The sequence below is a fragment of the Fistularia commersonii genome, chromosome 22 (genome assembly GCF_037954325.1).
Source record: "Fistularia commersonii isolate RoL2024-O1a breed Wild chromosome 22, RoL_Fcom_v1.0, whole genome shotgun sequence".
In the NCBI taxonomy this organism is placed as follows: Eukaryota; Metazoa; Chordata; class Actinopteri; order Syngnathiformes; family Fistulariidae; genus Fistularia; species Fistularia commersonii.
Genome location: NC_141305.1, coordinates 12,454,337 through 12,466,368, shown reverse-complemented (window position 1 = coordinate 12,466,368; position 12,032 = coordinate 12,454,337). Strand labels below are relative to the sequence as shown.

General features: G+C 42.2%; 1 protein-coding gene across 1 annotated transcript in view; it reads left to right on the top strand.

Annotated features, from left to right (window-relative positions):
- Positions 1–12,032, top strand: part of zmat4a (zinc finger, matrin-type 4a) — a 156,362-nt gene that overhangs the window by 123,953 nt on the left and 20,377 nt on the right. The window contains exon 6 of the mRNA XM_086169614.1: positions 3,801–3,897. Coding sequence (XP_086025740.1) covers positions 3,801–3,897 — 97 coding nt within the window. The remainder of the gene's footprint in view (positions 1–3,800; positions 3,898–12,032) is intronic.

Here is a 12,032-nt window from a genome sequence, read left to right as displayed (position 1 = left end):
CCAGGACAGCAATACAGTATCCAGAGCCTTGAGGCACCTATGGCTGACCTCATCCACTCCTGGAGCCCCGATACTGAAGAGCTTTTTGACTGCTTCAGCCACTTCAGTTCCGTAAATAGGTGTTTCTGCTCCAGAGTCTCCTGGCCCTGCTTCCTCACAGGAACGTATTTCAACAGGGTTGAGGAGGTCTCTGAAGTATTCCTACCACCAATCTACAATGTCTTGAGCTGAGGCCAGATGCGCCCCGCTCCCATTGTACACAGTGTTGACGGAGCATAGCTTCCCTGTGCTGATCCGCCAGATGGTGGACCAGAATCTCCTTGATGCCCACCGGAAGTCGTACTCCATGGTCTCTTCAAACTCCTCACACACCTTGGCAGTGGCAGAGTTTTTGCCTCTGCAACCACTGAAGTCGCATGCCGCCTGGCCTGCCTGTACCTGTCAGCTACCTCCGGAGCCCCACAGGCCAGAAAGGCCTGATAGGACTCTTTCAGTTTGACGGCATCTTGCTGCGCCCAACAGGGGTCTTACAGCCCCAGCTGTGGTCTGCCACCTCAACAATAGTAGCACAGAACACGGCCCATTCTGACTCAATGTCCCCCAACTCCCTCGGTACATGGTTGTAGCTCTGCCAGACATGGAAGTTGAAACTCCCTCTGACAGAAATTCCCAGCAAACCCTCATGTTATGTTTGAGTGAGCAAGGTCTGACCGGCATCCTTCCCCACTATCGGAGCCAGCACACCACCAGGTGGTGATCGGTTGACACCTTCGCCCCTCTCTTCACCTGAGTGTCCAGGACATGTGGCCACAAGTCCAACAACACAACCCACAAGGTCAATCAAAGAACAGTGGCCGAATGTGCTTTGGTGCCAAGTGCACATATGGACAATTTAATGCCTGAACATGGTGTTCGCTGAACAATCCGTAACGAGCACAGAAGTACAATAACAAAACACCACTCAGGTTCAGACCGGGGGGGGGCGTTCCTCCAAATCACACCCTTTCAAGTCGCACTGCCATTGCGTACGTGAGCATTATAGTCTCCCAGTAGAACGGGGGAGTCCTCGATAGGAGCGCTCTCTAGCAGCCCCTCAAGGGACCCCAAGGAGGGTGGGTAAACACAACTGTTGTTGGTTGCATAGGGGCTAAAAACAGTCAGAACCTGTGCCTCCACCTGAGGGACAAGGTTGAGTCCACTGGGTTGAACCCAAACGTACAGGCACCGAGTCAGGGGGCAATCAAGATGCCCACACCTGTCCGGCGCCTCTCACTGTGGGCAACTCCAGAGTAAAAGGAGTCCAGTCCCCCTCGAGAGACCTGGTTCCGGATCTCATGCTGTGCGTCAAGGTGAGTCCAACTGTATCAAGTTGGAATCTCTCAGCCTCCTGCACAAGCTAGGGCCCCTTCCCTACCAGAGAGGTTACAATCCTGGGTGAAGGCCCAGTCACCAGGCACTTACCATCAAGCCCCGCTCCCGGGCCTGGCTTCAGTTAGGGGGGCCAAGTGACTTGCGCCAAGGGAAAACTGGATCCAAAGTTTGTGTTCTTCACGAAGGTCTTCTGAGCAAGCCTTTGTCCGGTCCCTCACCAGGGACCTGTTTGCTTTGGGTGACCCTTCCAGGGCCATAATGCCCCTGACAATCTAGCTGCCAGGATCACTGACACATAGAAACCCCCCACCACAATAAGGTGGCAGCTCAAGGAGGGGATAGAGGAACCATTTGAAGGAAAAGTGTCCTAAGTTTTGACTTTTACATGCTAAGTTGCTTTTCAGTCTCATATCTTTAGGCATATTGGGAGCAGCAGGAAGAATAAGCAGCACAATAAAAAGAAAGAATTAGCAGGAAGACATTTTAATACTAGATAGCCTGGGGATGACTGAATGATATGTGACTCAGATCAACATCATCATTCAGACTTCGTCATCATTGACTCGCTTTGTAAGTTATCAAAGTAAGCCAAAGAATGAGTCCAAAGTCAAATTAGAGGCTACACTGTGTGCACAATTATTAGGCAAATTATTATTTTGACCATATCATAATTTTATCCATAATTTCCAACTCCAAGCTGTATAAACTTATTGAATACTTATTGGATTTAATGCATATTAGGTGATGTGTATTTGTGTTACAAGGGACAGTATGGCCTAAGGAGGTCAACACCCTATATCAAGGTGTGCATAATTATTAGGCAGATTCTACTCCTCAGGAAAAATGGGCCAAAAAAGAGATTTAACTGTCTCTGAAATGTCAAAAACTATAAAAAGTCTTTCAGAGGGATGCAGCACTCTTGAAATAGCTAAGGTACTGGGGCGTGAGCACAGAACCATCAAATGTTTTGTTGCAAATAGTCAACAGGGTTGCAAGAAACTTGTCGAGAAGAAAAGATGCAAATTAACCGCCAAAAATTTTTGAAGAATCAAACATGAAGCTACCAGGAACTGGTCATCCTCCAGTGCTGCCATATTCCACAACTGCAACCTACTTGGAGTGTCAAGAAGTACGAGGTGTTAAGTTGTCAGAGACATGGCCAAGGTTAGGGGCTGAAACCCAACCTCCTCTGAACAAGACACATAAGTTGAAACGTCAAGAATGGGCCAAGAAATATCTGAAGACAGGTTTTTTGAAGGCTTTTTGGACTGATGAAATGAGTGACTCTTGACGGACGAGATGCATGGGCCCGTGGTCCAATCAGTAACGGAGACAGAGCTCCACTTCGAGGCGGAGGTGGGGTATTGGTATGGTATGGTATGGGCAGGTATTATTAAAGATGAGCTAGTTGGACCTTTTTGGGTTGAAAATGGACTCAAAATCAACTCTCAGACCTGCCAATTTTTAGACGACACTCTCTTCAAGCAGTGATACAGGAAAAACTGCATCTTTCAAGAACACTTTGAATTAAATGCAAGAAAACGCTCCATTACATGCATCAAAGTGCTCCACTGCGTGGCTGACCAGTAAAGGTCTTAAAGATGTAAAACTAATGACATGGCCCCCTTCTTCACCTGACTTAATCCCTATTGAGAACTTTTGGGTCCTTCTTAAGCAGGAAATTTACAGTAAAGGTAAACAGTACACCTCTCTGAAGAGTGTCTGGGAGGCTGTGGTTGCAGCTGCACAAAGAGTTATTCTGATCAGATCAACACACTGATTCCGTGAATGGAAGGCTTTTGACTATTATCAAACAGGAGGGTGGCTATATTGTTCACTGAGGGCTTTTTGGTTGTTTTTCATTTAGTTGCATAATAATTCTGCACACTCATAGTTGCCTAATAATGGTGTACATGTAGATCTTCTCTTAAGAAAGCCAATACTTCACTTTTACTACTTAAATGTTCAGGTTTGAGGGTTTGTTAACGTTTTGGATTGACAAAGAGCACTGCAGTTGTACAATAACAGAATTAATCCTCAAAAATACAACCTACCTCATAATTGTGCACACAGCGTAAAATTAAGCATCTTATGCATCTAACATCTAACTCTATCTGAATGAATGAATGAATGAATGAATGAATGAATGAATGAATGAATGATAATAATAATAAAACCGACAACAAGAAGAATCCAGGGCTGCATTGTTGATCAATGCCATTGACCAGATGAAAAAAAATTAAAGGTATATGAAACTGAACGCAGTCTAGAAAACCAATACTTAAACTACATGTCTGAATTTTCAAATATTTGCAAAAGCATTCTGTAATTATTCTAAGATTAATAGCAAACCATATCGTCATTGATAAGGCAATGCAATGAAATCTTATTCTGAGACTAATTTCCTTTGTATCTCTGTTTGATTCCAGGTCTGAAGCGAAGCTACACCTGTGAAGTTTGCAGCGTCACATTGAACTCTGTGGCACAATACCATGCACATCTACAGGGCTCAAAGCACCAAAACAAGTATGCGTTTCACACAAGTGTTCATCACAAATACATTACTAAAAAGCACATTTACACCCTTTTGATGGGAATACCCCGATTTCTTCACTATTAACTTTGTCGATGAAATCTCCTATGCATATGGGAGGTCTGTTCACTTAGATACGGTGCATTTCACCCAGCATGCACAAGTGATGCGAAAGTCATACAAACTGATGCCTTTGAGATATATCAGATCGCTTCATTTCCCACCTTGTGCTCAAATGTCATTAGTAACATTTTTTTTTCAGGAAATGTTTGCAAAATAAGCCCATGTGCTTGCAATCTGGTCTGCCCAGAGAGCCTGGACAAGTCCATTTAAACCTGAAAATCTCTCTTAACACAATGTTTGTGCTGGTGGGGTTTACTCAACAGAGGACTCGCTGTCCATTCAGCCAATTCACTGCAAATAAAAATAAACACAGAGGATAATTTTAAAGCTTAATTTAAGTGGATGTTATTGATGGTGAAGCAAATACTGCCTTTAAGACTATGTGCATGTAATAGTGTGATTCATTTGTTTAGGAAGCACAGATTTTGGCAGAACAGAAAGAACCATAGCCTTGTTGAAGCAGGATTCTTAGTCAAAGTTTTTGGCTCTATGGGAGAACTCCCATAGAGCCAAAAACATTCAATGGAATACCCAAAATCATGATGTGATCAAAGAAATAGATGAATAAAAGATTATCCAAAAAAATAAAATAGAAAAATAGAGTTGACTCCTCTGAACACAAAGATAAGCAATGTGTGTAAGAGGGACTTACAACTACTCTGAATTATGCAAATTTGTCTCAAATAAAAACGGTAAATTGAAAGGCAAGTGCCAACGCACTGTTTACTCTCTCTCTGAAAAACCTCCTTTTGAAACAAGCCTGCTTCTAAGAAACACCTCCTGTCCTCCTCATGAAAGACAATAAAAGCCACTTTTGGAAAATATAAAAGGGATTGCAGTGCTTTTCCAAAGCTTGAACAAATGAGACGGACCATCTCAGTCATTGAGCCTATTTGTACTTGTAGTTTTGAATCAGGACAAGGTTGGGATTCTCTCCCTTTTGTTACTCTGTGAAATAATGGTGTCCAAATCTTGGTCCTTTGTGGATAATTGAAACTATGGCACAATTGGCAACATTCCCATTTACCTCTTTGAAGGAAACCAAATAGGTGCTTGCAGCAAATTTTCATGTTTTAATTGTCAGTGGTAATCATGAAACATTTTGATCTGAATGAAATTAAAAAAGATCACAAAAGGCACCCTGCCTAAATACCTAAAAAAAATATTGCTATCATGTTCTTATCAACTTTGATATTCTTCTACAGAGCATTTACAGTATATACAATGCAAAGTTTAAAAGACATGATGCCAATCACTATGATCCCAAAGTATGCACTCTTCTTCTTCTTCTTCTCCTTCCGGCTTTTCCCTTCAGGGGTTGCCACAGCGAATCAACCTTTTCCATCTAATCCTATTCTCAGTATCCTCTCTCACACCAACTATCTTCATATACCTGGCTTCTCTGACCTTCTCTCCAAAACATCTAACATGTGCCTCATCTCACCCCTCGACTCATGCCTGATCCTATCCATCCCGGTCACTCCCAAAGAGAACCTCAACATCTTCATCTCTGCGCCCTTTAGCTCTTCCTCCTGTCTTTTCGTAACAGTTTCTAGTCCAAACATCATCGCTGATCTCACCACTGTCTTGTACACCTTTCCGTTCATTCTGACTGATAGTCTTCTATCACATAGTACTCCTGACACTTTTCTCCACCCATTCCATCCTGCTTAAACCCATCTCTTCACCTCTTTTCCATACTCTCCATTGCTCTGGACTATTGACCCCAAGTACCTGAAATCCTCCAACTGCTTGATTTCCACTCCCTGTAGCCTCACTGTTCCACCTGAGTTTCTCTCATTCACGCACATATTCTCTGTTTTGCCGTGACTAATTTTCATTCCTCTTCTTTCTAGCACATACCTCCACCTCACTAGATTTTCCGCATCCCGTTCTCTGCTCTCACTACAGATCACGTCATCTGCAGACATCATGGTCCATGGAAATTCATGTGATAACCACATCTGTCAGCCTGTCCATCACCACTGCAAATAAGAAGGGGCTCAAAGCTGAACGCTGATGAAGTCCCACCTCCACCTTGAACTTTCCTGTTGCCCCTACAGCACACCGCACCACTGTCTCACAGCTAGCATACATGTCCTGCACCAGTCTTACATACTTCTCTGCCATTCCAGATTTCCTCATACAATGCCAGAGCTCCTCTCTCTGGGCTCTTTTTCTTGGTCTACAAAAATGCAATGCAGCTCCCTCTGGCCTTCTCTGTACTTCTCTATTAGCATTTTCAAAGCAAATACTGCATCTGTAGTAGTTTTCTGGGCATGAAGCCATACTGCTGTTCACAAATGCTGACTTCTGCTATCAGACTAGTTTCCACTTCTCTTTCCCATAACTTCATTGTATGGCTCATCAACTTTATCCCTCTATGGTTGCTGCAATACTGTACATCCCCTTTATTCTTAAAAATAGGCACGATCACACTTTGTCTCCATTCTTCAGACATCTTCTTACTCTCTAAGATCCTGTTGAATAATCTAGTCAGAAACTCTACCGCTGCCTCTCCTAGACACTTCCACACGGCCACTGGCATCATCAGGACCAACTGCCTTTCCAATCTTCATCCTCTTCAATGCCTTCCTCACTTCACTTTTACTATTTTGTGCTACTTTGTGGTCTACAATTGTCACCTCTTCTACCCTTGTCTCTCTTTTATTTTCCACATTCATCAGTTCTTCAAAGTACTCTTGCCATCATACCCACCACTCTTCTAGCATCTGTCAATACATTTCCCTCTCTATCCTTAATCACCCGGACCTGCTATACATCCTTTCCATCTTTATCTCTCTGTTTCGCCAACCTGCAAAGATCATTCTCTCCTTCCTTACTGTCCAACCAAGCATACAAGTCATCGTACGCCCTTTGTTTTGTCTTTGCTACCTCTGTCTTTACCTTACGTTGTATCTCCCTGTACTCCTGTTTGCTCTCTTCAGTCCTCTCAGTATCCCACTTCTTTGCTAACAGCGTTCTCTGTATATAATCCTGCACTTCCCCATTCCACCACAAAGTCTCCTTATCTACTTTCCTTCCAGATGACACACCAAGCACTCTCCTATCTGTCTCCCTGATAACACCAACTGTTGTTATCTACTCATCTGAAAGATATCCCTGACCACCCAGAAAATTCCTCCCCTTGTTCTCTTGATCGTCCTTGTCACCAGTCATCCTGCAAACCACCATCCTGTGCTGTCTGGCTGCACTCTCACCTACAACTACTTTGCAGTCACTGATCTCTTTTAGGTTACCTCCTCTATACAAGACGTTGTCTACCTGCATGCTCCTACCACCACTCTTATAAGTTACTCTATGTTCCTGTCTTTTCTGGAAAAAAGTGTTCTCTGCAGCCATTCCCATCCTTTTTGCAAAGTCTACCACCATCTGTTCCTCTTCATTCCTATCCTGCATATCAAATCTGCCCATCACATCTTCATCCCTCTATTGCCTCCACCAACAGGCCCATTAGAGTCTGTGCCACTCACTATTCTCTCATCTCCGGGGATATTCTGCATTACTTCATCTAGCTCATTCCAGAACTTCTCCTTCTCCTCAAACTCACATCCCACCTGCGGGGCATAGCAACTAATAACATTGAGCACCACAACTTCAATTTCCAGTTTCGGACTTGTCTGAAAGTTTATTTGACATTCTCTTCACCTCGAGAATGTTCTTAACAAACTCCTCCTTCTGGATGACTCCTACTCCATTTCTCCTCTTGTCAGTACCATGATAGTACAACTTAAAGCCTGCTCCTTAGTGTCTACCCTTACTACCTTTCCACCTGGTCTCCTGGACACACAGTATATCCACTGTCCTTCTCTACATCACGTCAACCAACTCTCTACCTTTTCCTGTCATAGTCCCAATATTCAAAGTCCCTACTGTCAGTCTCAGACTCTTGCCTTTCCTCTTGTCTCTCTGTTTCCAAACATGCCTTCCTCCACTCCTTCTTTGATCTACAGTAGCCCAGTTTCCATTGGCTCCATTTAGGTCATCGGCACCAATGGCGGTCGGTGTTAACCCAGGCCTCGACCAATTCAGTATGATCTGGTCATTGTGTTTAATTCGAATGTTTGGTTTTAGCAAAAGTTTTACGCACAATGCCCTTCGTGACGCAACCCTCTGCATTTATCCGGGCTTAGGACCGGCTCAGGGACACACTGGCCTGTGCGCCCTTCGAGGCTGGCTCAGAGCGATACCAGCCTGTGCCGCCCTGAGGCTGCATTCATCCCAAATCATACACAATCATTAAATAAAGAAAGGGAATTGTTGTGCTACTTTACGTGTATGTATGAATGTATGTTTGTGTGTGGACGTGCGTATGTACTTATGTAGTTGTGAATTAATGTGAGTACGAATGTAAAGACTCACGTGTCTCAGTTGATGAAGAATTTCTGTGTCACAAGACCGTGTCTGTTTTTAGTGAACGTGTATCTGGGCTAAACAGGACAATATAAACAGATTATGTTCTCATGTGATGCATTGTAAGTTAGTTTGTTCTCACTTTAGGTTCCAGAGAATGCAGAGCAATCACTTTGAATACGCTGTCCACGTAACTGGATTAATCAGGCATTGTAATGTTTATATATGACTATGAAATGTTTCATCAAAACAATCACTTATCATTGGTAAATATCTAAATAATTCCATTGATAAACATTAATCTCACTACTTTGGTCATTATGCACATATCCTCTCTAGATTACACAACAAAACACTGATAACTCATCAATAGACTTATAGTTATTGATTGCTACAAACGTCATCATTTATTAAGAATGACATTATAAGCCAATGCATTATCAATCGGGTTTTTAATTGTGTTTATTACTTTCTACATTTATGAATTATATCTTAAGATTAATTCTATAGGAAAATGTATGATAATGAAAATGCAGTCATCACTGAGTCAAAATAGTCATATTTAATAGAATGCAGGAAAAGGTGTAACTTATCCACCCAGGCAGAAAGATACAGCCCTTTACTTTTTCTATCAAGTAAATGAAATTTTATAATTTGACAAACACGAGTCAGTGTAGGTAAAGTACCTTTGTCACAATTGCAATATGCAAAATTTAATTTAAAAGTATATTAGCATCTCAACTAGCACTTTAGAGGAAACATAAACCTGCGCTCACTGTGCTCTCAATCAGGAGCAGCAGGCTGAGAAAGCAGAGTGATGTGACTGGGTCTGGTGATGAATTAGGACATTATATTGAAAGAGAGTCCTACTTCAGAAGCCACATCACTTTTACCATAAAAGAAAATGAAGTAACTTTCTCAAATGAAAATGTTCAGGAGAGAATGCTGTGACATGCGTGAGGAATCCAACCTACATCATATTTTCATTTTGTGCTCTGAGATGATCGAAATTAGATTTGATGGTGTGAAATCAAATCACTGTAAGATGCTACTTCCAGAGATGATGATACATAAACGCCAAACAAAATATGTAACAAAAGATATGTATGTAAAAAAACATACAAGACATAGAACATTCAGCCCAGTTTTGCCAAGAATGACTTTTTGTGTTTCACTCTATTGGTGTTGGAGTGCGCGTTTATGCTTGTCGGTGTGTGTGTGTGTGTGTGTGTGTGTGTGTGTGTGTGTGTGTGTGTGTGTGTGTGTGTGTGTGTGGGTGTGTGTGTGTGTGTGTGTGTGTGTGTGTGTCATGACATAGAAAAAGCTCAACCACTCAATCTGCATTAAAGTCAGCTGTTTCCTGTGGCCTGAAGGCAGAAAGTCAAAATAAAACCCCTCTCAACTGTTATGACTCATGGGGGGTGACATCCTTTAAACTTGGAAAGGGTGAATTATTTCGCCTTGACTTTTTCCCTTCTTCTCCGTCCTTCTGTGTTCATTCTTGCTCCTTGATAATCTCCGAGTCTCTGATTCTGTGACCTTAAGTCCCTCCAGTTAGAACCTGGCCGTTTCAGACTGCGGGGGTCTTTACGTGGGCTCCGAGCAGGGCATGTGAATTGATAAGTCCTATATGGGCCATATCCTAGAATTAATTCCCCCTATTGGCCAGTTTCTCTCTGCACAAGTCCACAGGGATTCTGGCATCAGAGGACGTGACATGCCATTTAACAGCCCCATGCTTTAGTCATGGATGACTGCACCGCCTTGCTGGAGCCACTGGGTTTCCATGCGGATACCCTCATACTGCACACATACTTTGCACGCACTATGTGGGACAGAACGTAGGACAGAACTCTCCCAGGGTAATCAGACCGCACGAGATCCCTCCATAACCAACGCCACCTCTGCCACAACCAGTCTGATTTCATGGTTTTAGCCTGTAACGCTGCCTAGAGTCTATTTTAGGTCATTTGCTTAATGCCAATTTATGCAAATAGAATGCTTTATCTGTTCTGTTATCACTCCGAAACAGGAACAAAGTAAAATGATGCAAAACATTTACATTCCTGAAAATAAAGGGTGAATTTTAATGGTTTTTTTTTTTCTTTTTTTTTTCTTTTTTTTTCTTTTTTTTGGGGGGGGGGGGGGGGCGTTCTTTTCCCTTTTATTTTTTTCATCAAGTCAAAACGTAAACAACATGGATTTCAAACAAACAGCATTTATATCTGGTGTAGGCTGGTTGCCTATGAGCTCCATTGGCAAGAGAGATTTGAGAGATTTTAAATGTAACTACAATGTAATGATGAAACATTGTTTAAAGTATAAGGAGCCCTTTTATTTTGTTTTACTTGTCCATTTATTGGTCTGTTTTTTTCTTTAGAGGAAATGCGTCCCTCCCCAAACAAAGCGGTCTATAAAACTTTCCAGAATCACCTAGAACTTCAAGCAGCTTATATCTGAAAATTAAGGAAAGGAAACATGACAAAAAAGGATTGCTTTTCTAGGATGATGCAGAGCCTGAAATGGGCTTGGACTGTTCACTGAAAGTTTTTAATATTGTGCATATGCTGACCCTGAACTTATATTTCATTGAATCTCTTCTGGATTGACATAGTTTATATCATTTACTTCTAAAGAATGAAGCCATTTTTAGGAGAAGGGTAGCTGACATTTGATTGGTGACTCAAAAAGGCCAGCTGATGAGCGGGTGGTGCTTGCGCTTGCTGGATTGACGCGCCACAGTACTCGTAGTGTATTGTGGGACTTATAGTATTAAAGGTGCTTGCAACATATAGGCTATATTCATGATTAAATATTATCCTGCTGGCCAAAAGATAATCCGACTGTGGGCTGGACTTGGCCCGCGGGCCTTGAGTTTGATATGTGTGCACCAAAGGAATCGCAAGGGTGTTTTTGGCAAATACATAAAAATACATAAAAAGTTCTTAAAGACTTACATGAATTAGAGTTGAAGTAAACTCTCAGTTTGACTCCGACGTTATGATAGGATAAGTTGTCTGACTGTTGCTATAGAATCTCCAAGTGGCAATAAGAGGACGATGAATGATGATTGATGCCACAAAAAGAATCTCCAAAATAGGAGGAAAGAAAAACATTTTTTTATTTTTTTCATTTCATTCTTTTATTTCAGTGTAGAAAGGGAAAGGTGGTGGGATTCTCTTATATAAATGCACTGTAAAAGAGAAGTTGAAGTTAATCAGGAATTGAGGCCATGGTTATGTGTGTGTGTGTGTAGGGGGGGACGGTCAATGATCATGTCACATCAATAGAATGCGGGTCGCACTGATGTTGTGCAAAGCAAAACTGCAAACCCACCGTCTGCATGTCTGTATCACATTTCCAAGGGGAGATTGGGTCAGAGCAGGAAAGAAATGAGAAGGCTGAATTGGGCTCAGAAAGGATCACCATACCTGGATCAATACTCCTCTAATGAGCCAGCTACATGACTGCAACAAGCCTTTGATTTGTTGTAAGTATCCAAAGCAGAAACTTTAATCCAACTTAACCTTGTAGAAGGAATTAAGTCTGATTTGATTTTATGGCATGTCTATCCCCTCTCTTGTTACACTAAACTAACTGTTTTCCTCATCCAGTTTGCAAACTTTGCAAA